This window comes from Heterocephalus glaber, unplaced genomic scaffold (assembly GCF_053883595.1).
Source record: "Heterocephalus glaber isolate CG9 unplaced genomic scaffold, H.glaber_assembly_v1.0 deba00000122, whole genome shotgun sequence".
NCBI lineage: Eukaryota > Metazoa > Chordata > Mammalia > Rodentia > Bathyergidae > Heterocephalus > Heterocephalus glaber.
Genome location: NW_028258138.1, coordinates 46,679,764 through 46,706,247, shown reverse-complemented (window position 1 = coordinate 46,706,247; position 26,484 = coordinate 46,679,764). Strand labels below are relative to the sequence as shown.

The 26,484-nt window shown below is 34.9% G+C and overlaps 1 protein-coding gene across 1 annotated transcript; it reads right to left on the bottom strand.

Annotated features, from left to right (window-relative positions):
- Positions 1-447: 447 nt before the first annotated feature.
- LOC147830410 (olfactory receptor 5K3-like) lies at positions 448-24,661 on the bottom strand. Its single transcript, XM_087207575.1, has 2 exons — positions 24,494-24,661; positions 448-1,425 (listed from the first exon to the last, which is right to left on the bottom strand). Exons 1-2 carry the CDS (start codon positions 24,659-24,661, stop codon positions 448-450), a joined length of 1,146 nt encoding a protein of 381 aa, XP_087063701.1.
- Positions 24,662-26,484: the final 1,823 nt, after the last annotated feature.

Below are 26,484 nucleotides of genomic sequence, written 5' to 3'. Positions count from 1 at the left end.
TTACTTTCCACACTCAGCCTCTTTTCAGCCTCTGTCACATAACCTGGATGACTCTGGCTCATTGCTCACCACCATGTCCCACTTCCAATGACACACTCATTTCTGGAAACATTGACTCTGGTCATCCTCAGCTCCATTTTGCTTCAACTATCAATTTTATTAGGATTTAACATTCAGGAAATTTGCCAAAGTTAAATAGAGGCTATGTATATTTTTTTTCATTCCTAGAACCTGTTGAATGTTTCCAAACTTGTGGCTAACTACAATCTGACATGAATATTTAGTTCAATTCTGATGGATTATAGTACTTTAAATTTTGAAGCACATTTTAGCAGAATATCTCTTTTCCAAACTAATTTGACTGAAATACTACCATAATCTAATAATGGAATATTTTATTTCAAAGTTACTTTTTTCATGTCTCAATATCTTTACATACAGACAGAATTACTGTGAACTGCAATCAGTTTTCCAAGGGAGATGATAATTTCTCAGTATGTTACAAAAATTGCCTTTTTTCATAGCCCCTTTCATAACATTTATCACTTCCTTATTTCTTAGACTATAAATAAAAGGATTCAATAGAGGAATCACTAGAGTATAAAAAATAGCAACAGGTATATCTTTATCAACTTTATTAATAGAACTTGGATGAATATATATGTAAAGAAGAGAACCATAGAACATTGACACAGACAAAAAATGAGAAGCACAAGTAGATAAGGGTTTGCCTCTTCCCTCTTTGGATTTCATTCTGAATATAGTAAAAAGTATATAGAAGTAAGAGATTAGAACTATAGTAATAGAAAAGATTTGAATGGATCCAGAAAAGATAAATATCATTAAAAAATTGATATAAGGGTCCACACAGGAGAGTCTATATAATGGAAGGACATCGCAGAAAAAGTGGTTGATTAAATGAGACCTACAGAAACTTAACCTAAATAAAAATCCCACTTGAATTATGGAATGCAGGTTTCCAGCTATGTAGGCTCCTGTGATCATCTGAATGCAGAGTCTCTTTGACATCATGCTGTGGTACTGCAGTGGGCTGCATATGGCCACATAGCGGTCATAGGCCATTGCTGCCAGAAGAAAGCAGTCTACAGTTTCAGCAAGACAGAGAAAATAAAACTGTGCCATGCACTCATAGAGGGAAATCCTTCTGTCCTGAGAGAAGAAGTTCTCTAACATCTTGGGAGTGATGGCACAGGAACAGCAAGAGTCCATCAGAGCCAGGTTGCCAAGAAAGATGTACATTGGTGTGTGAAGACGACACTCCATGTAAATCAAGGCCACCAAACTCACCATGGTGATGAGGTAGATGGCAGAGAACAGAATAAACAAAAGTGTCTTTTGGTCTAGGTAATCTATGAGTCCTATGACGATGAATTCCGTGGTGGCGGAGTGGTTTTCTTCAATCGTCTATCTCTATCTTATCTGTTGAGAAATTATGAAGATATAAGATTCTATTTGAGATAATATAATTGTGTTTTTACAGTTTCTTTCATAAAAGCTTAACCTTTAAGCATCCTGTGCAGTCTCTGGAATAAGCTATATATATTAGGGGATATTTGTTCTCTTAAAGTGTCAAAATCTATGACCCCACACTTTGACTCTGGAAATTCACAAGAATATGTTGATAATGTTAGGAAAATTATTCAGGTGGATAAAGGTTATCTTTATTTATTTATGCAAGAACAGTGTAAAATATTGGACCCTTATATTTGGCTTATTGTTCCAAGATAAGCTTATCATCAGCATTTTTAGATCTCCAAAATAAATGTAAAATCAAGTTAAATTCTTTAAATGCTTATTTTTAGCTATTGTGAAAACAAGTTTTTTACATTTTGCTAGAGGAGAAAATATTTTAATAAAGCACATTACAGATATGTTAAATTTATGTCTTAAAGATTGCACAAAGATAGCAAAGGACTAATAAGGAGACTTCAATGTTTTAAAAATTATCTTGGAAAGCTAAATAAATAAATGTTTATAGATCATCACTTGTCTTAAACCTTTTCCAATGTCACAATCATTTTCTTTCTTTTTTCAGAGTGTGGGGGGGTACCAGGGATTGAACTTGGAACCTTGTGCTTGAGAAGCAGGTGGCGGAAAAACTGAGCTAAATCCCTGGCCCTCACACTCATTTTCATAAACACTGTTATTCTTTTTTTTCTTGAGACAGAGCCTTGCTATGTAGTTCAGGATGGCTTTGAACTCATTATATATCCCAGACTGGCCTTGAACTCCTCGATTCTCCTGCCTTAGCCTCCAGAGTGCTGGGATTACAGGCATGCACTACCACACCCGGGTTAAACATGAATATTCTACACTACATTCCTACTGATTTTTTCCAAGTATTCTAGAGTCTCTCTTTTTTGTATATCATAATTTGCAGACAAAGCTACTTAATAAAGTTTTTCCTAAATATTGCAGAACACACTGATATTATTTTCTGAATTTGGGGCCTTATCTTCTATATGCACACAATCCACAATTTCTTGCTTTATTTGCTCACAGGTATCTAAACAATTTTTTTATTTAAAATGTTTTGTGACTAGTTGTCACATATATCTGTTAAAGGAACTCTAAAATGCTGTGGTGAAAGGCAAAATTAATTCCAATCTTAGTTCCAACACAATGAACTTGAATATTTTATCTTGGATTTTGACCATTTTTTCAGTGTTCTACTAATGATACTTAGGAATCTCTTTGCTATGTACAATGATACTGTTAATTTTTAAGAGGAGTCCACAAGAAAAAAATTCAGAATCATCAGCAGATGTTTGTTTCATTGAAATTGTCTTTTTCTGAGGGGAAAATCATAAAGGCCAATAAAGGTAGGCTCCCCTCTTTACTTGAGATTTTTAACACTCATGAAGAAGAATGCCCGTTAAGTCTTAAAGAATTTTTGAATTAAAATTTTGTTTTGCTTTAAATGCCTTTTTTCTCTTACTGCTTAGTGGCCCACTGGGACATAGAGCTTGACAAATCTAATCATATAAATCCTATGGTCAAAATGGGTTTGTTTTCCATAATCAAAATATCAAAATAAAATCACTAGAAATTTGTTTGGTCTAAAATATTCAGTAAAACCCATGTAATTATTTAAATTAGATAAAAGTTTCAATGTACATGCCTGAAATATTTTTTTAAAACTTTTAAATCTTGCATGAATGTTTTGTTCTTTCTTATAATCAGAATCAGTCTTACATTATAGTATATACATCTAGTTCCCTATGTCATACAATTTTGAGAACTAGAAGGATAAGGATAGCAGTTAAAATTTATGATTTATAGAAACAATAAATAATTCAGGGAATCTAATATTTATGATTGCTAAAATTAAAAGTTTTTAAAAGTTAGAATATTTATCTTACCTAGATTTCACTGAGAGGAGCTTTTTGAAAATGCACTGTTTGCATTATGGTGAAGGTCTAGTGTTTAACTATGTATATATTATATATATATATTATATATAATATATATATAATATATATTATATATATATATATATATATATATATATATATATAATCTTGCTCTCTAAACATTTGGGATTAAAAGAATGAAAATTCAGTATCTTCTTGCAGTCCAGTGAGAATAATTATGTGCCTTTCTTTCTGAAGTTAAAATTTCCATCAATTCCTAAGGGTATTTCCCTGCACTAACATCAGTGTAATCAAAGAAGCATGGTATTTTGAAAGAACAAACTTATAGGCAAAGGGAACAGAGTATAGAGGTTAGACTAGAGCCATGCAAATACAGTCAACTGATCCTTCACAACAGAGCAGAAATAAATGCATAAAGGAAAGACTTTCTACAGATGGTGCTGAAAGAATTGGATGTCCATATACTAAAAATATGAACATAGACACCTACTTTACTTATTTCACAAACATTAACTTAAAATGTATCATAGGTCTGAATGAACAATTACCTCACACAATTTCCAGAAGACAATGTAGGAGAAAATTTAGATGATCTTTGATATGATTAAGAAGAAACTACAGTGACATGAAATATTATATAGTATCCTACATGGAATCTTGTAATAGAGGGATATTAGATATGAAGTATGGAAGTATCAATAAATTCAGTGCCTAATAATTTATCAATATTGGGCTACTAATTTTAATGAAATCATTATACTAATATAAAATGTCAATAATACATTGAAGTGGGGGTGTGATATATGAGATTATTCCATAGTTTGTAATTCTCTATAAATCTGAGATGGTTCTAAATTTTATTAAAAGTTTATTTGAAGCAAAAGACTTTGTGATAAAGTTCTTTTCTAAAATGAAGTCAGATAGTAATTGGTCACTATTTTTTACTTCCAAGTGTGATATTTAATTCCAGGAAAGATAATGCCACCATTACTTAAAAATTACCGATGAACAGAAAATTCACACAGTGATATATTACCCTATAGATTAGATATTAATCAACAAACAAACAAGTGGTCTTTACCATAGAAGGATCTGGAAAACATTTCCTAACAAATTATGAAACTAAGCATCTTCAATCCAGTAACAAGACAAAATGGCATCATGAGTCTCTTATGCCATACAAAGACATAGTGCATTTACTATTGTCATAGTACTTAACTTCAGTCATGAGGAATCATCAAAAATTTTTCACCTTGCAGGATACTTTATAAAACATCTAACCAAACAGTTGAAAACTTAAACATCAATAAAGCCAAAAATGAAAGATAATTTTTCTAGATGCCAGGGAACTAAAAGTGATAACAAATGAAAGTGATTAATGATCAGTACTTGAATACTAGATTAAAAATTAATCATGGGAGATAATTTCATAATTATTGGAAAAATTTGAATATGATGTGTATGTTATATGATGTTAAATTTCTATGATACAATAATGACATGTCTATGGAAAGAAATGGTTGTGTTCTTTTGAGATATATATTGAAGTACTTATTATTAAAGTGTCATCATGTCATCAACTGTATATGTGTACTATACATATAATTTAAAATACATATATGAATCTTTTACTGACAAAGAGCTTGCTTGGCAAAATTTTGGGTAGGCTTCTAAAACTTCTCCCAGATTTACCTGTGTACTTTCTTCTACAATCAAGTTTTAGCCAATAATGCTATAAAGGAAGTTTAATCAAGAAATTCTTGGTTTCAGTACTTGATCACCTTTGATATCAAAAATGTTTCTTTCCAACACTTGTCTGATCACTTTGGCCTTCTCTGTTCTGATTCAACCACAATTTTCCCTAGGTTCGATAACTTTCCTTAGTAATTTTCTCTCCATCCACATCTCTGCCTCTTGACATAATGCCCACTTGTTTGTGCTGTCCTGGAGCTGACTTTTATATTGCTACCTCTCTTCTCTTATTGAAATATTTCTGAATTAAATTTATGTTCACTATTTTAACTTCTGTTTGGCTCCTGTTTTATTTGACATTTCTTGGTACTGAGACTCAGATCTGGATTGTCACTAAAATCAGATCCTTCTACATGACAGCAGACCTCTTGCACTAAAACCTTTGTTTTCAGACTGTGTGCTTGTTTGTTTGTGAAATAAGTGGCTTATTTAACTCCAAAATTCAGTTTTCTGTGCAAATGTTCACTAAAGCACAATGAGAATAAATATTTTGTTAAGGTTTTGAATATACCCTCTGAAGTTGGATAGAGGTCCAGTCTTTTTAAAAAATTAAATTTACTTTACATGTTACATAGAAAAATTAAATGAGAGGTTTAATGTGTAATGTTTTGATACACAGACACAATGGGTAATGTTTAAATAAGGTTAAATATATCTATCTCCTCAAAAGTTTTTAAATGCTTTCTTCTTACTTTTAAAAATATAGAATATTTTATCTATAGTCATCCTATTGTGCAATAACACAGCAGAACTTTTTGCAGTTATCTCATTGTTAATTTAGTACCCAGTGATCAACCTCTTATCTCTCCACCTGTCTTGCTCTCTCCCTCCTCTGGTGACTGGCATTCTGCTCTGGATCTTCATGAGATCAATTCTTTTAGATGTCACGTGTCATATCACATGGTACTAGTCTTTTTGTGCTTTGTTTCACTTAAAATGACCTCCCATTCCATCTATGTTATCACAAATGGCAGGATTTCATTCTTTTTTGATAAATATTGTTCTGTTTTATGCATGTATTACATGTTCATAGCTCATTCATTAGTTGATTGACAGGTTATATCCATTTCTCAGCTATTATGAAGAGTCCTATTATTTCCTGGAAGGTCTTTAGTCTTCATTCTGAGTAGATATTATTATTCTCAGACTCCATAGGATGCAAATCCTTTTTGACTCTCTATAAGGACTATTTTTTTTCTATTAGATCCTGTTTATCTCATGGGAACTAGAGAGTCAGAAAAAAAAAAAAAAAACAAAAAAAAACACCTCTTGTTACCAACCCACCATTGTCCTATTATTTTTTGCTAGAAAAACTTTAGTGAAAATTTTCTTGCACTACAATGGCTTCTTTAGGTTTGCTGAGGTGTCACCAATGTGGTCCAACTGACAGGAATCTTAGAAAGAAAGGAATGAAAATTTTAGATGAACACAGTTCCACTTATTTCACTTGATATGAAGAACCAAAAATTACTAAGTAATTGAAACATTCTAACCTTTTAGGCTCTTAAATATGTCTTCTGAAAAATTTTTCTAACCCTGTAAGCTTTCTGGAGTCCTCCTAAAGCCTCCCCTAGGCCTTTTACCAGATCTCTTTTGTATTCATTTTTTCAAAGAATGTCCTTGTCTGCACTTTCAGCCACAGTAGTTCCCAGTAAATTTAAGACTCACTTCATTCTGAAGATGAAACACAGGTAGAGCTAGTGTTCATTCTCAAGCAGATCCACAGAAGAAATCACTTAAAACTTTATCTTAATCCAGATTACATGCTATCACAAAGGACTTTCTTGACACAAGAAAGAAGAAAAATATATTTACTGAACAATTTAGAATATTTATTGGGGTCTACTCCTACAAATTTGGAGAATATTTCTAGGACTTAGAAATGGCTCCCTTGAGAATGAAAAGGCCAAATGGACTACCATCTCTGAGGATTCAAGGGATTCAGACTATCCATGATTCCAATCTGAGATTGAAGGAAGAGAATAATTTTCAGGAACCATTCCTCAGGTCTATACCATCAAAACTAATTGTATAAAATCAAGTCAATCAAGAGAGGACACTATAGCTAACTAACATCATCCATCAGAGACAATATGGAAAGAATACTAGTGGTTGCAACTGAATTCCCCAAGAGTTTTGCTAAATTGCCCAGGCTGGGCTCAAATTTATGATCTTTGTGTCTCAGTCTCCCAGAGTGTTAGGATTATAAATGTAAGCCACCACACCTAGTTTAACAAATTTGCTGATATTTGTCCAGGCACTTAATAGAGCATGTGTGTGTGTGTGTGTGTGTGTATTTTTTGAACCCTAAATATGGTCATTTGATATATCATTTTCCAGCATCTTGCCTTACTCATACAGCTTTATATGAAAATATACATTTCCAAAAGAGTTCATATAAATCTTTCCATTATTTTTCTTTCATAGTGATATAAAGTAACTCTTAACATGACATCTATTCCCTTACATTTTTGTGTATACAGTACAGTATTATTAAATAAAAGTACAATACTGTAAGAAGATCTCTAATAATCTTGCATAACTGAAAATTTGTACTCATGGAATAGGAACTCCTAATTTCCTTTCTCTCAGCCACTGAAAAACTGCATTCTACTTTGCCTCTGATTTTTACTATTTTATATATTGCATATAAGTGAAATCATGAATTTGTTCTTCTATGACTGGCTTATTTCACCTAGCAAAATGTCACCAAACATGTTGCTGTCACACACAGTGGGATTTCTCTATTTTTGTAGGCTGACTATTTCACAGCAGATACAAGTATATATGTGTGTTATGATATATTAATCATAACTTCTTTTTCCATTCATCTATTGAATACATATGCATGACTATTCATTGGCTATTCTTTATATCTCTGCAATGAGCAGGAATAGCCCCAGATCTCTTCAATGTGCTGATTCCATTTCTTTGGAATATAAATCTACAAGTAGGATAATTGGGCAATGTAGTAGTTCTTTTTTTCCATTGAGTTTGTTGGTAATTTCAGGTATACAATACAGTTACATTCATCATTGGGAACTTGTACCTTTACATGATGTATCTTGCTTCTTATTTTTCCCCATTCCCTTGCCCTCCCTTCAACCCCTCCACCCCTTCCTATTTACAAAGACTTTGTTTCCATTTTTTCCTTTTCTCATATTTTTTTCCTTTCCCTTCTTTCATCCCCCTACCCCTCCCAGTTCCCCTTCCACTTTAGAACTTTTCTTCCTATATCACATTATAAATTATACATTTTGAAAAAAAATATACATTTGACCCTTATTTACACTTTCAGTTTCTCATACCAAATAAACTGTTTGGTATTTACACATGTGTGTTCTATTTATTTCACTTATGAGTATCACCTCAATGTGCATCCATTTAGTTATGTCTCTAGTTTCTCATTCTTTATGGCTGAGTAGTACTCATTATTATAAAAAAAAACAAACCCACATCTTCTTTATCTAGTCCAAGTTGATGGACAATTGTGCTATTTCCAAGTTTAAGCTATTACAAACTGTGACACCATAAACATGGCTGTGCATATATCTCTGTGGTATGATTCTTTTAATTCTTATGGAAAGATACCTAGCAGGGGAATAGCTGTGGCAAATGGAACCTCTAATCCTAGTTTTTGAAGTGTCTCCATATTGATTTCCACAGTGATTGCACCAGTCAGCATTCCCACCAACAATGGAAAAGGTTTCCTTTCTCCCCACAACCCTGCCAGCATTTGTTATTGGTTGATTTCTTGATAACAACCATTCTTTCTGGGGTAAGACAGAATCTCAGTGTTGTCATCTCCATCTCTCCAGTGACCAGTGATGTTGAACATGTTTTTGTGTGTTTATTTGTTGCTTTTACTTCTTTCTCTGAGAAATGTCTTTTCATTTTAGATGCCCATTTTTGAATTGGGTTTTTTAATTTGGAGGGTCTGATCTTTTAAAGTTCTTCGTATATTCTAGATAGTAGTCCTTTGTCTGAGGTGCAGCTGCTAAATTTTTTTTCCCACATTGTAGGTTGTCTCTTGTTGTTGGTCTCTCTAGAGGGAGACTGGGAGACCTCGGAGAGCTCTGACTTTTAAAGAAAGAAAAGGAGACAGCCTGGGGGACAAACAGCAGTTTAATTCCTCTGGCACCATTTGACAATCACAAAGGAAAGAAGCAAGGCTTTTATACATGCAGAAAAGCAGCTTAGTTATTCTGGCTATTGTCTTTCTAATTTTCACCTCTGATGATAACCAGTGACTTTAAGTGACTCATAAAAGCTACAAGAGAATTTACAAGTCCCCTGTTTCCATTCACCAATCCCATACATCAAAGAGCACACTGCAGCCCTCTTCTTATCAGATAGTATCAAGAGAACAGGACAACTTTAGCCAAAATCAAGCCCACCAGCCCACCATAAACATCACAGATGTGCATAGTGAGTCATATCTCTCTTACCACCCATAGAGTCATTGGGTCGCGGTCCTTTGATCCCAGAAAATGGTAAATAAGAAAACTAGGAAAACCTGTTTTTCTCCTGTGAGACTTTTACAAGGTCTCAAAGTTTTCTGGCATTCTTTTAACAAACAGACTTGTGGAATTTCCCAGAAACAACTTAATTCCCTTAGTTAACAAACTTCTTGTGATCTATTCTTACAACTAGATACCCGAATTCTACCATTTCCTACAGTCTCTTAGCTCTGTTGGTGGTTTCTCTTGCAGTCTAGAAGCTTTTTAATAGGATGATATCCCAGTTGTTGATTCTTTGTGCTAGTTCCCATGCTACTGAGGTTTTGTTCATAAAGTCTTTTCCTATGCCAATGTCTTCAAGAGTTTCACCTAACTTATCTTCTAGCCAGTTTAGTGTTTCTCTTTTAATATTCAGATCTTTTAACCATTTTGATTTTAGTTTAGTGCATGGTGAAAGAGAGGGGACTAGTTTTAATCTTTGGCAGGTTGAGATCCAGTTTTTCCAATCATTTATTAAAGAAGCTATCTTTCCTCCAGTGAAGGTGGTTGGCTCTTTTGTCAAAGATGAGGTGGATGAATATGTCTGGAATTGTTTCTTCATCTTCTAATCTGTTCCACTGATCCTCAGGTCTGTTTTTTTGCCAGTACCATGCTGTTTTTATCACAGTGGCTTCATAGTATAGTTTCAAGTCGGTGATTGGGATACCCCTATCATGTCCCTGTTGCCTAGAATTACTTTTGCTATTCTAGGTCTCTTCTGGTTCCAAATCAATTTTTGAATTGTTTTCTCTATTTCTATAAAATATACTATTGCAATTTCAATTGGGATTGCAGTGAATCTATATAGCAGTTTTGACAGTATGGCCATTTTCACTTTTATTATATCCCCTTCAATCTCTTTTTTCAGAGTGCTGCAGTTCTCAATGTAGAGGTCTTTTGCTTCCTTAATTAGATTGATTGGTAGATATTTCATTTTTTTGGATGCTGTTGTGAAAGGAATTGTTTTCCTAATTTTTCTCTCAGTGAGCCTGTTATTTGTATACAAGAAGGCTATTGATTTTTGAGTGTTGACCTTGTATGCAGCTACTCTACTCAACATGTCAATTAAGCCTAGAAGTCTTTCAGTGGAGTTTTTTGGGTCTTCTATGTATAGTCTAATGTAGTCCACAATTAATGAATTTAACTTTTCCTTTCCTATCTTTATTCCTTTCATTTCTTTTTCTTTTCTGATTGCTTTGGCTAATGTTTCTAGAACCATATTGAACGTGAGTGGTGATAGTGAGATCTTTGTCTTTTTCCTAATTTTAGCATGAAAGTTTTCAATTTTTGATCATTTAGTGTGATATTTGTTGTTGATTTTTCATAGATAGCCTTTATCAGGTTGCGATAAAGACCATCTATTTCAATTTTCTCTAGGGTTTTCTTTTTATCTTGAATGAGTGTTGGATTTTGTCTAATTCTTTTTTTGTATCTATTGAGATGATCATATGCTTTTTGTCCTTGACTCTGTTAATACAGTGTATTACATTTATTGATTTACATATGTTGAATCATCCTTGCATCCCTGGGATGAATCCCACTTGGTCAGAGTGTATGATCTTCTTCATGACCCTCTGCATTCTGTTTGCCAATATCTTATGGGGGATTTTTGCATCTATGTTCTTTAGGGAGGTTGGCCTGGAGTTCTCTTTTTTGGTTAGGTCTTTCTCTGCTTTTGGAATCAAAGTAACACTTGCTTCTAGAAATGAATTTGGAAGTATTGCTTCCCTTACAATTTCACTGAAGAGTTTAAAGAGTACTGGCAATAGTTCTTTAAATATCTTGTAGAATTCAGCAGTGAAGCATCAGGACCTAGGCTTTTCCTTCTTGCTAAATTTTAAATTGTTTTCAATTTCACTGATTGAAATTGATGTATTTAGAATTTTTATATCTTCTTCATTCAAGTTTGGTAATTCATATGTATCTAGGAATCTATCCATTTCTTCTGTGTTTTCCATTTAATCAGAGTACAGGTTCTCAAAGTAGGTATTGATTATACTCTGGATTTCTGCTGGATCTGTTGTGACATCACCTTTTTCATTCCTAATTGCATGGATTTGAGCCTTTTCTTTATTGGTTAGTTCAGTGTTTATTGATTTTATTTATTCTTTCAAAGAATTAATTCTTTGATTTGTTGATTTTTTGTATCATTCTCTTAGTCTCTATTGCATTGATTTCTGCTCTGATCTTTATATTTTCCTCCCTTGTACAAGTTTTAGGTCTGTCTTGCTCTTCTATTTCTAGGAGCTTGAGGTTCAGTATTAGGGTGTTTATTTGAGCTCACTCTGGTTTCCTAGTATGGGGATTCACAGCTATGAATTTTCCTCATGGCACTGCTTTCATTGTGTCCCATAGGTTCCTGTATGTTGTATTGGCATCATCTTTTAATTGTAGAAACTGTCTATTATCTTCTTTAATTTCCTGTAACCCATTAGTTGTTCAGGAGAGTGTTATTCAATTTCCATGTGTTTCTGGAGTTCTTACTGTTTATTATGCTATTGGCCTCCAATTTAATTGCACTATGATCTGACAATATACAAGGGATAACTTCAATTCCTTTGCATTTACTTAAGTTTTATGAGTTAGTATGTGCTCTATTTTGGAGAATGACCTGTGTGCAGCTGAAAAGAATGTAAATGCTTATTTTGTAGGGTGGAGTATTCTTTAGACATCTATTAAGTTCATTTGTTCAAACATTTGGTTCGGTTCTAGTGTTTCATTGTTGACTTTTTGTCTAGATGAGCTATTTGTGACACTGGGGTATAGAGGTTCCCCCAATACATTTGCGTTAGTGCCTATTTGGTTTTTCATGTCCATTATATAGTTTGGTGCACTAGTATTTGTTGCATATATATTTATGATTGTCATCTGTTCCTCTTGGCTCATTCCTTTTACAAGGATGTAGTGACCTTCTTTGTCTCTCAATTAGTTTTGGTTTGAAATTTACTTTGTCTGCAAATAAGATAGCTACACCTATTTTTTCTGGGTTCCTGTCACATGGAGAAATGTTTTTCATCCTTTTATTACTTTCAGTCTATGAATTTCTTTTTGAACTAGGTATGTTTCTTGTATATACCATATTGTTGGATTTTTCGTCTTAATCCATTCTGCCAGTCTATTTCTTTTGATTGGTGAATTGAGGCCATTAACATTGATGGTAATAACTTACATGGATTGAATTATCCTTGTCATAGTATTTTCTTGTTGTTGACTCTTTTATTTTTTATTTTGCCTCCCTTTTCCATTGATTTCTTGCCATGCCTGATGGCTTCACTCTGTTGGGCCTCATGGAGTTGTGACCTTCATTGATTTTTTTCTAGGATATTGTTTTAAATTGTTTGGCAATGCTGGTTTGATATTCATGAAGTTTCTCAGGTGTTCTTTGTTTTGGATGTATCTTATTTTCCCATAAATTTTTTTAAATTTTTACTTTATTGGTGCATTTTAGGTATAAAATATAATGACAATCATCATTGGAAATTTTCATCTTTACATAATCTCTCTTGGTTTTTATTTTTTCCCTCTTCCCCTTCCCTCTCTTCAACCATTCCATCCCTCCCTATTTACAAAGACTTTGTTTCCATTTTTTCATTTTCTCATATAAATTCTGCTCCCTTTTCTTTCCCCTGCCCCTCTCACTTCCCCTTTGCCCCTTTATTTCCTATTTCACATTACTTATTATACCTTTAAGTCCTTATTTACACTTTCAGTTTCTCACACTACAGAAACTATTCAGTATTTCCACATGTGTATCCTATATATTTCACTTAAGAGTATCACCTCAATGTGATCCATTTAGCAATAAATGTCTCTAATTTCTCACTTTTTATGGCTGAGTACCACTCCATTTTATTAAAAAAAAAACCAACTAATTTTCTATATCCAGTCTGCAGTTGATGGGCATTTGGGCTGTTTCTGAGTTTTAACTATTACAAACTGTGCTGCTATGAACATGGGTGCACATATATTACTGTGGTATGATTAATTCTTTGTCTGAGATATGTCTGTTCATTTCAGATGCCCATTTTTGGATTGGGTCTTTAAATTTGAGAGGTCTGACTTTTTTATGTTCTTTACAGATTTGAGATAGTAGACCTTTGTCTGAGGGACAGCTGGTGAAAATTTTTTCCCACATTGTGGGTTGTTCATTGGTGATTTTTCTTGCTGTGCAGAAGCTTTTTAATAAGAAGAGATCCCACTTGTTCATGGTTTATGCTAGTTCACAGGCAGCTGAAGTTTTGTTCATAAAATATTTTCCTATACTAATATCTTCAAGAGTTCTTCCTATACTCTTTTCCAGATGGTTTAGTGTTTTTGTTTTAATATTTAGATCTTTAATCCATTTATATTTTAGTTTAGTGCATGGTGAGTGATATAGGTCTAGTTTTAGTCTTTGACAAGTTGAAACCCAATTTTTCCAGCACCATTTATTAAAGAGGCTATCTTTCCTTCAGGGAGGGTGTTTGACTCCTTTGTTGAAGATGAAGTGGCTGTGTGAGTCTGGAGTTTTTTCTGCATCTTCTAATCTGTTCCACTGGTCCTCAGGTCTGTTTCTTTGCCACTACTGAGCTGGGTTTTTTTTTTTTTTTAATCACAGTAACTTTTTAGTATAGTTTCAATTTGGGTGTTGTAATTCCCCCTGCAATATCTCTGTTACCAAGAATTGCTTTTGCTATTTTGGGTCTCTTCTTGTTCCAAATGAATTTTTGGATTGTTTTCTCAAGATCCATGAAGTATGCTGCTCAGATTTCAATTGGGATTGCATTGAATCTGTATAGCAGTTTTTTCCCATCAATTTTGAAAGATAGTTTTGCAGGATATATCAATCTAGCTTGGAAGCTGTTTTCTTTTAGGGCTTGAAATACTTCACTCCAGGCTATCCTTGCCTTGAGGGTTTGTATTGAGAAGTCTGCTGTGATTCTGATGGTATTCTCTTTGAATGTGACTTGTTTCTTTTCTTTCACTGCTTGTAGTATTTTGTTCTTCTGTTGGGTTTCTGGAATCTTGACTATTATATGTCTAGGTTTAGCATTTTTGATCATGGGTAGTTGGAGTCCTATATTCCTCACTTATCTGTATGTCAAATTCTTTTCCTCTGCTTAGGAAGTTTTCTACTATCACTTCTGTGAACAGTTATTTTTTTTTATGTCATTTGTACTTTCTTCTTTTTTTTGTGGATTCCTATTAGTCTTGTGTTATTCTTTGCATCGTCTAGCAGCTACTGGATCAATTTCTAATAGTCCCTTACTATTTTCAAGAAATCTCTTTTTCCATGTTCATTAATCACAATCCTGTCTTCTATATCTGATATTCTGTCTTCACATTGGCTCATTGTGCTGCAAAAACTTTGAGTGTTTTTAATCTCCTGGCTATCTGTTTGAATTTGTTTCATGGATTCTGTTTCTTTCCTATATTGGGTGTTCATGATTTCCATTTTATTCCTATGCATGGTATTCATGGCTTCCATTATGGATTTGAGTTCATCTGTTTTTTTGTCCATTTCTGTTCTAGAGTCACTAATCATGTCCATGTCTTTCATTCTGCTCACCATCTCTGTAGTTATCTGGGAAATTATTTCTGTTTTGAATTTTTCTAGAGCCTCATTCATCTGTTTTGTTACTTCCTGTGCTATCAGTTCAGGGTGTCCAGGTGGTTGATTATCAGATTTTTTCACCTCATTTCCACACAGATTTGCCTTTGGTGAGCTGGAAGTGTCTGTAAGAGCCTTGCTTAGCAGTCTTCTCATTTCTATTTTTGTTGGTGGTGCTATTTTTGGTTTAATTCCTGGGTTGATACTTCAATATTGCTTATTGTGAGTATCATTATTGCTTGTATTTAGAACACTTATGGAATGATTGCTTTTCAGAGGTGTCTTCCAGATAAAGCTTGTCTGTAGGTTTTGATTCTCTAAGCACTGTTAAGCAATCTCATTTCCAGTATACCAGGAAGAACAACTGATTAGATCAATCGCAGCACTTTAGCCCAAGTGATACAATCAGCATCAACAATAGCATTGAGCACATCTTTGAAAATGATGTGGTAGCTATTAATGTAACACCTTTAACTGTGTAAACTAGATCAAAATAGAGGACCATCCAAAAATATATTTGTAGTAAATAAACCCTTCAATATAGCAAATTTACCCTTTGGGATGAGGATGTATGAGTTGGGAGGAGGGATACAGAGCTAGGAGAGGGAAAGGTTAGAAGTGAGGCTAGAAGACACAGGAAGATCATCCAAAGTTTGGGAAACTGTTGAAGACGAGGAAAAGACAGTGAAGGAACAAAGAGAAGATCAGAACAAACTATTAGCAATCAGGAAGCTAGAAGTTGTATTCACCTTAATGACAATTGAGAGAAGAAAAGAGAGAGAATAAAAATCAGAAATAGGACAAGAACAAGAACAAAATGGGAGACTAGTGAAGAATGAGAAGGGAGAGAGTGAAAAAGACCAAAAGACAAATTGGCCTCCTCCTTCAGGGTATGTCACTGCTGTCGTGATAGGCAATATGGGCAGCAGTGTGCAGATCTAAGTCAATTAGTCTCAGCTAGCCAGCTGTAGTCTACTGAGATTCAGGCTGATTTCTGGTTGCAAGGCCCAAGTTCAGCTCTCTGACCCCCTGCAGGATTGAACTCTGCATGTTTCTACTGCAGGTTTCAGCTGCCCTTTCCCTGAAGCAAGTCTGGGTTCTGATGGGAGGTGCTGATCCCACCAACTTACCAACCACAGTAGTCCAGTGCAACTTTATTACAGAGATTTTCTTTACTTTCCAAGTGGACTTCAATTTTCACCAAGGAGCCTCAGAGGGGCCTTCTCTCAGTTTTTCACTTCTCCTCTATCTTCTGGAGTTCATAACCATGGCCTGTATGGCCCCAGGTGCCTCTGTAGTGTAGATCCAGATACTCACCTGGCCAGTGCAGCAGTCTGGGTGTGCAGCCCTCCTTGCGAAGGGGCCAAATGCAGGGGTGGTGGGGGCACTGCTACGCCCTACTTCATGATGGTGCTGGGGTGGTGAGGGCAGTCCTCTCAATAACTCATTTGGCTTGTGGGTCCTGCTAAACAGGCAAGCATGGGCTTTGGCCACTAAGTGATAGTCTGCTGACTCCAACTGTTGAATATAATTCTTCTCAAACCTCTGTAAGGAAACTGTATAATATTTTCCTCCCCACTTTACACAGGAGAACATTAGCACCCTGAGATGTCAGAATGCATCCAGTATAATTTCGCTTTCCTCTCCCTCACCGTTATTTCATTAGTGATGAGGAGTATTGTTGACAAAACATTCTTAAAGGTTTTGTCAAATTCAGCGGTGAATCCATCAGGTCCTGGGATTTTTTTAGTTGGTAGATTCCTTATTATAGTTATTATTTCATTGCTTGTCATTGGGGTGTTAATCATATTTATGTCTTTTTGAGTTAGTGTTGGTAACTATTATATATCTAGAACCCATTCTTCAAAATTTTCTAATTTCTTGGAATATAATTTTTTAAAGTAGTTACTAGCTTTTGGATTTCAAAAATATTCCTAATTAAATTTGGCATGGAGCTGGTTTGTAGTTGTTTCTCAAGTATTTTAAGATTTCTCATGAGGTTATTTATCTGGGCTTGCTTTATTTTCCTAATGTGGGCATTGATTATGGTCAGTCTTCCTCATAGAAATACTTTCATAGTGTTCTAGAGGTTGGGTGAGTTTTACAGTTACTGTTATTAAATTCTATAAATTTTTGAATTTCTTTGATTTGTTCTGTGACCCATTGGTTGCTTAGGAGCTATTGTTAATTTTCCAGGAGCTATTGCCTTTCGAAAATTTCTTCTGTAGTTGATTTCTATTTTCATTGCACAGTGTTCTGTTGGTGCATGAGGTAATTTCAATTCTTTTATATTTACTTAAGCAGGCCTCATGGACTAGTATATGATCTATTTTGGAAAAAGTACCATATGCTGTGGAAAAGAATGTATAGTCTGTTATAGAGGGGTGGAATGCTCTGTAAATATCTATTAGGTCTTTGTGTTCAAGGTGTGGTTCAGCTGATATTTCTTATTGATTATTTGTTTAGTTGATCTACCTCTTTGTGAAAGTTAAAATCTTTGTGAAATCTTTGTTAAAGTTAAAGGGGTGTTAAAATCACCTATTATGATTGTGTTAGCATTTATTTGTTGAATTTATCTTTTAAGTTCAGCAATTTTTTATTAAGATAGGTGCTCTAGTATTCTATGCATATATGTTTGTCAATATTATCTCTTACTGTTGTATTATTCCCTTAACTAGTATATAGTGACCTTCTTTGTCTCTTCTAATGACTTTTAGCTTGATGTTTACAATGTCTGATATTAGAATTGATATGACTGCTTATTTTCAGGGTTCTGATGCATGAAATATTATTTTCAATCCTTCCATTTTTAATCTATGAATATTATTTTGGATTAGATGTTTCTTGGCTGCAACAGATTGTTGGATTCTAGTTTTTGATCCAGTCTGTCAATCTATGTCATTTAACTGGATAGTTGAGAGCATTAATGTTGAGAAATATTACTATGATCTGTGGATTATTTGCTATCATTGCCTTCTTTCTCTGTTAGTGAATTCTTTGTTTTTCTTTCCTTGACATTTTTTGATGCATCCCTGATTTAGAGTTTTCGTTTCTCTGTTTTCAGCTGTGTCAGTTTCATTATTTCTGCCAAGAATATCCTTAAGTATTTTCTTGTGTGCTGTTTTAGCACTCAAATACCTTTTGAGCTGGTCTTTTTCATGGAAATACCTTATATTTCCATCAATTTTGAATGATAGCTTTGCTGAATAAGCTCATCTGGGGTGGCAGTTATTTGTTATTAAGGTTTGAAATACTTCACGCTCTTGTGGCAATTAGGGTTTATGTTAAGTCTGCTATGATTCTATTTGGTTTATATTTATACACAATTTTTAATTTTTCTCTGATTGTTTTTAGAATTCTAGGATTTTTATGGATATCTGGAAGTTTAATAAGGATATGCCATGGTGAGTTATTTTTTTTTCCATATTGGTTTGGAGTTCTGTAAGCCTCACTTACTTGTGTATTTTAAACTTGTTTCTTATATTTGGGAAATTTTCTTCTTTGATTTCTGTAAACATGTTAGTAAATACATCTGTGTTATCTTCTAGTTTTCTCAACTCCAGTTAGCCTTAAATTGATCTTCTTATTGTCACCTATTACTTCCTGGGTAATCCTCTCTTGTTTTCTTATTGTCTTTGTGGCTTCTTTGAGTATCTCATTGAAATTGAATATTTTGTCCTCAATTTCAAACACTGTCTTCTCATTGGTCATTTCTGCAATTTATGGATTTTATGCAACTTTATATTTCAGGTATTTCTGTCTGACACCTTTTTGTGGATTCTGTATCCTTGTTTAATATGACACTCAAGTTTTGAGGTGTTTGATTAGCTCATTCAGCTTATTACCTATTTCCCTGAAATTTACTGAGAGTATATTGACAAAATTTCTGGGAGCTTTTGGGTTATTTCCTCTTCAAACCCATCTATTTTCTTTATCCCCTCTATAAACTTTTTAAAAATTAATTTTATTGGTGCATTTTATATATGCAATATAATGACTTTCATCATTGGAAAGTATGCATTTTTACATAATCTCTCTTGGTTCTTATTTTTTCCCCATTCCCCAGCTCTCCCTTCAACCCTTCCATCTCCCCCTATTGACAAAGGCTTTGTTTCCATTTTTAAATTTTCTCATATTAATTCCATTCCCTTATTTTCTTTCCCCTACTCTTCTGACTTCCCCTTCCCCTTTGCCCTATTTCTTCCTATTTTACATTATCTGTTATACCTTTTTGTCCTTATTTACACTTTCAGTTTCTCACACTAGAGAAACTCTTTGGTGTTTACACGTGTGTCCTATTTATTTCACATAAGAGTATCACCTCAATGTGCATCGATTTAGCAATAAATGTCTCTAATTTCCCTTTTTTTTGCGTGGCTGAGGAATACTGCATTTTGTAGAAAAACACATTTTTTTATCCAGCCTCCAGTTGATAGGCAATGGGGCTGCTTCTAAATTTTAGCTATTACAAATTGTGTGGCTATGAACATGGGTGCATGTATATCACTGTGTTATGATTCTTTTAATTCATTGGGGAAGATACTCAGCAGGGGAATAGTGGGTCAAATGGGACTTCCAGTACAAATTCTTTGAGATATCTCCATACTGATTTCTGCAGTGGTTGCATCAGTCTACACTCCCACCAGTAGTGGAGCAGTGTCCCTCTTTCCCTACAGCCCCACAAGCATTTGTCATTGGTTGATTTAATGATAGCAACCATTCTTTCTGGGGTGAGGTGGAATCTCAGCATTGTTTTCATTTGCATCTCTCTAATGACAAGTGATGTTGAACATTTTTTCATGTTTATTTGCTGTTTCTACTTCTTTGTCTGAGAAATGTCTGTTCATGTCAGATGCCCATTTGTGGATTCGGTCTTTAAATTTTGGAGGTCTGATTTTTTTTATGTTCTTTAAAGATTTGAGATAGTAAACCTTCATCTGAGGAACAGCAGGTTAAAATTTTTTCCCACATTGTGGATTGTCTTTTCACTCTGTTGGTGGTTTCTCTTGCTGTGCAGAAGCTTTTTAATAAGAAGAGATTGCACTTGTTGATGGTTTGTGCTAGTTCATGGGCAACTGAGGTTCTGTTCATAAAATATTTTCCTGCAATAGTGTCTTCAACAGTTCTACCTAACCTTTCTTTTAGCTGGTTCAGCATTTCTGTTTTAATATTTAGATCTTTATCCATTTCAATTTTAGTTTAATGTATGCTGAGAGATATAGGTCTAGTTTTAGTTTTTGGCAAGTTGAAACCCAATTTTTCCAGCACCATTTTTTAAAGAGGCTATCTTTCCTCCAGTGAGGGTGTTTGGCTCCTTTGTTGAAGATGAGATGGCTAAATGTTTCTGGAGTTGTTTCTGCATCTTCTAAACTGTTCCACTGGTCCTTAGGTCTGGTTTTAGCCAGTACCATGATGTTTGTATTAAAGTAGCATTGTAGTATAGTTTCAAGTTGGGAGTTGTGATACCCCCTGCCATATCTCTATTGCCTAGAACTGCTTTTACTATTCTAGGTCACTTCTTGTTCCAAATGAATTTTTGGATTATTTTCACAAGGTCCATGAAGTATGCTGCTGGAATGTCAATTGGGATTGCATGAATCTACATATCTGTTTTGGAAGTATGGCTATTTTTACTACATTGATTATTCCTATCCAGGAGCAAGGGATATCTTTCCATTTTCTGATATAATCTTCAAACTCTCTTTTCAGAGTGCAATAGTTTTCAGAGAAGAGGTCTTTCATTTCTTTTGTTAAGTTGATTCTTAGGTATTTCAGTTTTTTGGATAGTATTGTGGAAAGAATTGTTTGACCTATTTTTCTCTCATTTAGTCTGTTGTTCATATAGAGGAAAGCAATTGATTTTTATATGTTAAGCTTGTATCCAGCTACTTTACTGAATTTGGTTGTTAAGTCTAGAGGACTTTTGGTGGAGTTCTTCTGGTCTTCTATATAGAGTATCATGTTATCTGCAAATAATGACAATTTGACTTCTTTGTTTCCTATCTTTATTCCATTTATTTCTTTCTCTTGTCTACCTGCTGTGGCTAATGTTTCCAAAACTATATTGAACAGAATTGGTGATAGTCGACATCCTTGTCTGCTTCCTGATTTTAGTGTGAAGGATTTCAGTTTTTGACCATTTAGTCTGATATTGGCTGTTGGTTTTTCATAGATGGCTTTTATCACATTGAGGTAAAAGCCGTCTACTACAATTTTTGGAGGGTTTTTATCATGAATGGGTGTTGGATTTTGTCAAATGCCTTTTCTGCATCTATTGAGATGATCATATGTTTTTTGTCCTTGGCTCTACTTATATAGTGTATTACATTTATTGGTTTGCATATGTTGAACTATCCCTGCATTCCTGGTATGAATCCCACTTGATCAGGGTGTATGATCTTCTTGATGATCTTCTGCATTCTGTTTCCCAGTATCTTATTAAGGAATTTTGCATCTATTTTCATTAGTGAGATTGGCCTATAGTTCTCTTTTTTCAGTTGGGTCTTTCTCTGCTTTGGGGATCAAGGTGATGTTTGCTTCCAGGAATGAATTTGGGAGTGTTGCACCCCTTACAATTTTAATGAAGAGTTTAAACATTAATAGCAGTATTTCTTCTCTAAATGTCTTGTAGAATTCAGCAATGAGGCCATCAGGACCTGGGCTTTTCTGAGTTGGTAAGTTTTTAATTACATTTTCAGTTTCATTGATTGATACTGGGTTGTTTAGAATTTTTAGGTCTTCCTCATTCAACTTTGGTAATTCATACATATGTAGGAATCTGTCCATTTCTTCTTTGTTTTCCCTCTTATTGGTGTATAGGTTCTCAAAATAGGTATTGATGATTCTCTGGATTTCTCTTGTGCTCATTGTAATTTCATCATTTTCATTCCTAATTGCATGGATTTGGGCCTTTTCTTTCCTTTTTCTGATAAGGTTGGCTAAGGGTTTGTCAATTTGTTTATTCTTTTGAGGAACCAACTCTTGGCTTCATTTATTTTTTCTATTGTTCTCTTAGTCTCCAGTGCATTGATTTCTGCCCTGATCTTTATAATTTCCTCCCTTCTATGAGTTTTGGGTTTGTCCTGCTCTTCTTTTTCTATAAGCTTGAGGTTCCATATCAGGTTGTTTAATTGGGCTTTCTCTGTTTTCCTAATGTGAGTATTTACTGTGATGAATTTCCCTCATAAGTCTGCTTTCATTGTGTCCCATAGATTCCAATATGTTGTATTGTCATTGTCATTTATTTGATGGAACTCTCCGATTTCTTCTTTAGTTTAGTGTGTGACCCACTGATTATTCAGAAGTGTTTTGGGCAGTTTCCATGTGTTTATGAAATTCTTGCAGTTTCTTTTGGTATTGTTCTACAATTTCATCAAACTATGGCCTAATAATATACAGGGGAATAACTTCAATTCCTTTGCACTTTCTTAAACATATTCTATAAGTAAGTATGTGGCCTATTTTGGATAATGATCCATATGCAGCTCAAAAGAATGTGTATGCTGATTTTGTGGGGTGGAACACTCTGTAAACATCTGTTAATTCATTTGTTGAATAGTTTGATTGAGTTCTAGTACTTCGTTGCTTATTTTTTTTCTAGTTGATGTATGCCTTTGTGACAATGTGGTATTGAGGTTTCCCACTACTATTGGATTAGTGCTTATTTGATTTTTCAGGTCTGTTAATATTTGTTTTATATAGTTGGGTCACTAGTATTTGGTGCATACATATTTATGATTGTCATCTCTTCCTCTTGGATTTTACCTTTGCAAGGATGTAGAGTTCTTCATCTGTCTTATTTTTTTTGGCTTGAAGTCCATTTTTTCTGCAAATAGGATAGCTACTCATGCTTTTCTTTGGGTTCCTCTCACATGGACTATCATTATCCACCCTTTAACTTTCAGTCTATGAGCTTCTTTTTGAATTAAGTGTGTTTCTTGTGTGCAGCATATTGTTGGATCTTGATTCTTGACCCATTCTACCAGTCTATTTCTTTTGATTGGTGAATTGAGACCAATATCATTGATGCTTATAACTGATGAATACTGACTTATCATTGCCTTAACTTTTTCTTTTTTTTGGATTCTCCCCCTTTGTGTTTAATTTCTTGTGCACCTGATGGATTCATTCTGCTCTCCTTTCTAGCATTGTGATCCTCATTGTGTTTTCCTGGAGTACTGTCTAAAAATTTTTGGAGTACTGGTTTAGTATTCATGAAGTTCCTAAAGTGCTCTTTCATGAAAGTATCTTATTTCACCATCAAGTTTGAAAAGTAGTTTTGCAGGTTATATCAAACTGGGTGGAGGCTGTTTTCCTTTGAAATACAAACTCTAAGCTCTTTTTGAGATTAGAGTTTTCATTGAGAACTCTGCTGTGACTCTGATGGGTTTTCCTTTGTATGTGGTTTGTTTATTTTCCATATTTGCTTGTACAATTTTGTTCTTATCTTGGGTTTCTGGAATCTTAACTATTATATGCCTATGTGTTGATTTTTTTTTTTTATCAAGGCTATTTGGAGTCCTCTATGCCTCATTTATCTGTATTTCAAGTTCTTTTCCCCTGCTCGGGAAGTTTTCTGCCATAACTTCTGTGATCATTCTTCTTATGTCATCTGCACTCTGTCCTGTTTCTTCATTGAGTCTGATCAGTCTTATGTTATTCTTCTTTGCATCATCTAGCAGCTGCTGGATTGATTTCTCATGGTCCCTTACTATTTTTAAGAAACTATTTTTTCCTGGTCACTAATTGCAATCTTATCTTCTATATCTGAAATTCTGTCCTCACATTGGCTCTTTCTGTTGTGTAGTCTTTCAGTGAAGTTTTAAATCATTATTGCTTTTCAGAGGTGTCTTCCAGATATGGCTTGTGTTTAGATTTGAGTCCTTAATGACTATGAGGCTATTTTATTTTCCTTATACCAGGGAAGAAAACTGATTACATCAATCACAACATGTTAGGCCAAATGATACAATCAGCAATACCATAGCACCAAGCCCAGCTTAGGAAATGACAATTTGTGGTAGTTATTAATCTATCACATTTAAATATGTGAAGTATAATCCCCTGTTCCTCTGTAGTTTGGGACCAGGTAGCAGAAGAGCCAGAAGGTGGGGTGGGTGGGGACTGGGCCTTGCAGGCTCCCACATGGCTAAGTGGAGCACCAGATGGAGGTGAGGCTGCAAGCCACTCCCAGGACCTCACCATGGCATGGTCAGGAACTAGGACACAGCCATGGAGCTTCATGCTGCTTGGCTGACCCTTGGAGAGGAGCACCGGATGGAGGCAGGTCTCCAAGCTACTCCTGGGACCTCACCGTGGCATGGCCAGGAATCGGGAAGCAGCCAAGGAGCTTCATGCTGCTTGGCTGACCTGCAGAGAGGAAAGCCAGATGGAGGTGGGTTTCCAAGCTGCTCCTGGGATCTCATCGTGGCATGGCGAGGAACTGGGATGCAGTTCCTTAAAATTTTCAAGAATTTTTTCTTTTCCTGGTCACTAATTGCAATCTTATCTTCTATATCTGAAATTCTGTCTTCCCATTGGCTCATTCTGCTGCATAACTTTCAATGGAGTTTTTAATCTCCTGGAAATCTGTTTGCATCTGATTTGTGGATTCAATTTGTTTCCTATGTTGGGATTCCATCATGTTCCTCTGATCCTCTATTATTTTATCTCTATCTTCTCTAGATTTACTAATCATGTCTTGCACTATGGGCACGATCTTTGCTGTTATGTGAGAAATTATTTCTGATTTCATTTTTTCCAGTTCCTCTTTTATTGCTAGTTCAGGGAGTCCAGGTGGTTGAGTATCAGAGTGTTCCATCTCATTTCCCTTTGGGGTTGCTGTAGGTGATCTGGAAGTCTGGTCCTGTGGCTTGTTTACCTGTCTTCTCATTTTGATGGTGGGGTGGGGTGTGTGTGTGCAGGGTGGGTCTGTGTTCCTGGCACCCATATGGCTCACCTCCTCTGGGCTTGGACCCATGGCATATCTACCCAGAATGCTTCTGCTGGCTGGGAGTCATGGTGCTCCAATCTGGAGGTCTCCTCTGGGCTCAGAGCCATGGCATGCCTACCTAGAAGCTTCCTCTATGCTGGGAGCCACAGCATGCCTACCCAGAAGCCTCCTGCTGCCTGTGAGTTGTGGTGCACTGATCTGGAGGTCTCCTCTGGGCTCAGAGCCATGGCACACCTACCCAGAAGCCTTCTGTTGCCTTAGCAGCACCATTTATTAAAGAGGAAATTTTTCATACAGTAAAGATGTTTGACCCCTTTGTCAAAATTAAAGTAGCAGACTGTGCATAGAGTTGTTTCTGCACCTTCTAATCATTCCATTGATCTTCAGGTCTGGTGTTTTTTTTTTTTTCCAATATTATGCTGCTTTTTTTAAATCACAGTAGCTTTGTAGTATAATTTCATATCAGGGATTGTGATGCCCCTGGCTTCATTTTTTTGCCTAGAATTGTTTTGTTATTCTAGGTCTTTTCTGGTTCCCAATGAATTTTAAGAATGTTTTCTCTAATTCCATGATGCTTGGTATTGGTATTTTGATTGGGATTGCATTAAATCTGTATAATAGTTTTAGGAATATAATAAAATATTTTTATTATGTTCATTGTTCCTACCCATAAGAAAGGGATATCTTCTGTTTTCTGATATCCTCTTTGATATTCTTTCTCATAGTACTGTTGTTTTCAATGTAAAGTTCTTTTACTTCCTTTCTTAGATCGATTCCTAAGTATTTCACATTTGTGATGCAATTGTGAAAGGCATGGTTTCCCTAATTTTTCTCTCATTAAGTTTGTTATTTGTCTACAGGAACAATATTCATTTTTAAGTGTTGACTTTGTACTTAGCTACATGACTGAATTGTTTTTAAATCTAGAAGCCTTTTGGTGGAGTTTTTTTGTCTTCTATGAAGAGTATCTTGTCATCTGCAAATAATGATAGTTTAACTTCTTCATTTTCTATCCTTATTCCTTTTACTTCTTTCTGTTGTCTATTTTCTCCTGCTAATATTTCTAGAATGATATTGAATAGGAGTAGTGATAGTAGACATCCTTGTCTAGTTCCTGATTTTAGAGTGAAAGCTTTCAGTTATTGACCACTTAGTATGGTGTTGACTGTTAGTTCATCATAGATTTTTATCAGATTGAGATAAAATCCATCTATTCCAATTTCCTGTAGGGTTTTTATCATGAATGGGTGTTGGACTTTGTCAAATGCTTTTTCTACATCTCTGGAGTTGATCATG

Excerpts from the sequence above, each read along its gene's own strand:
- LOC147830410 (XM_087207575.1), bottom strand. The coding sequence starts at position 24,661 with ATGAGATCCCAGGAGCAGCTTGGAAACCCACCTCCATCTGGCTTTCCT. Across the intron at positions 1,426-24,493 it reads TCCGGTGCTCCTCTCCAAGG|ACGATTGAAGAAAACCACTC; the intron begins GTCAGCCAAGCA and ends AGATAGAGATAG.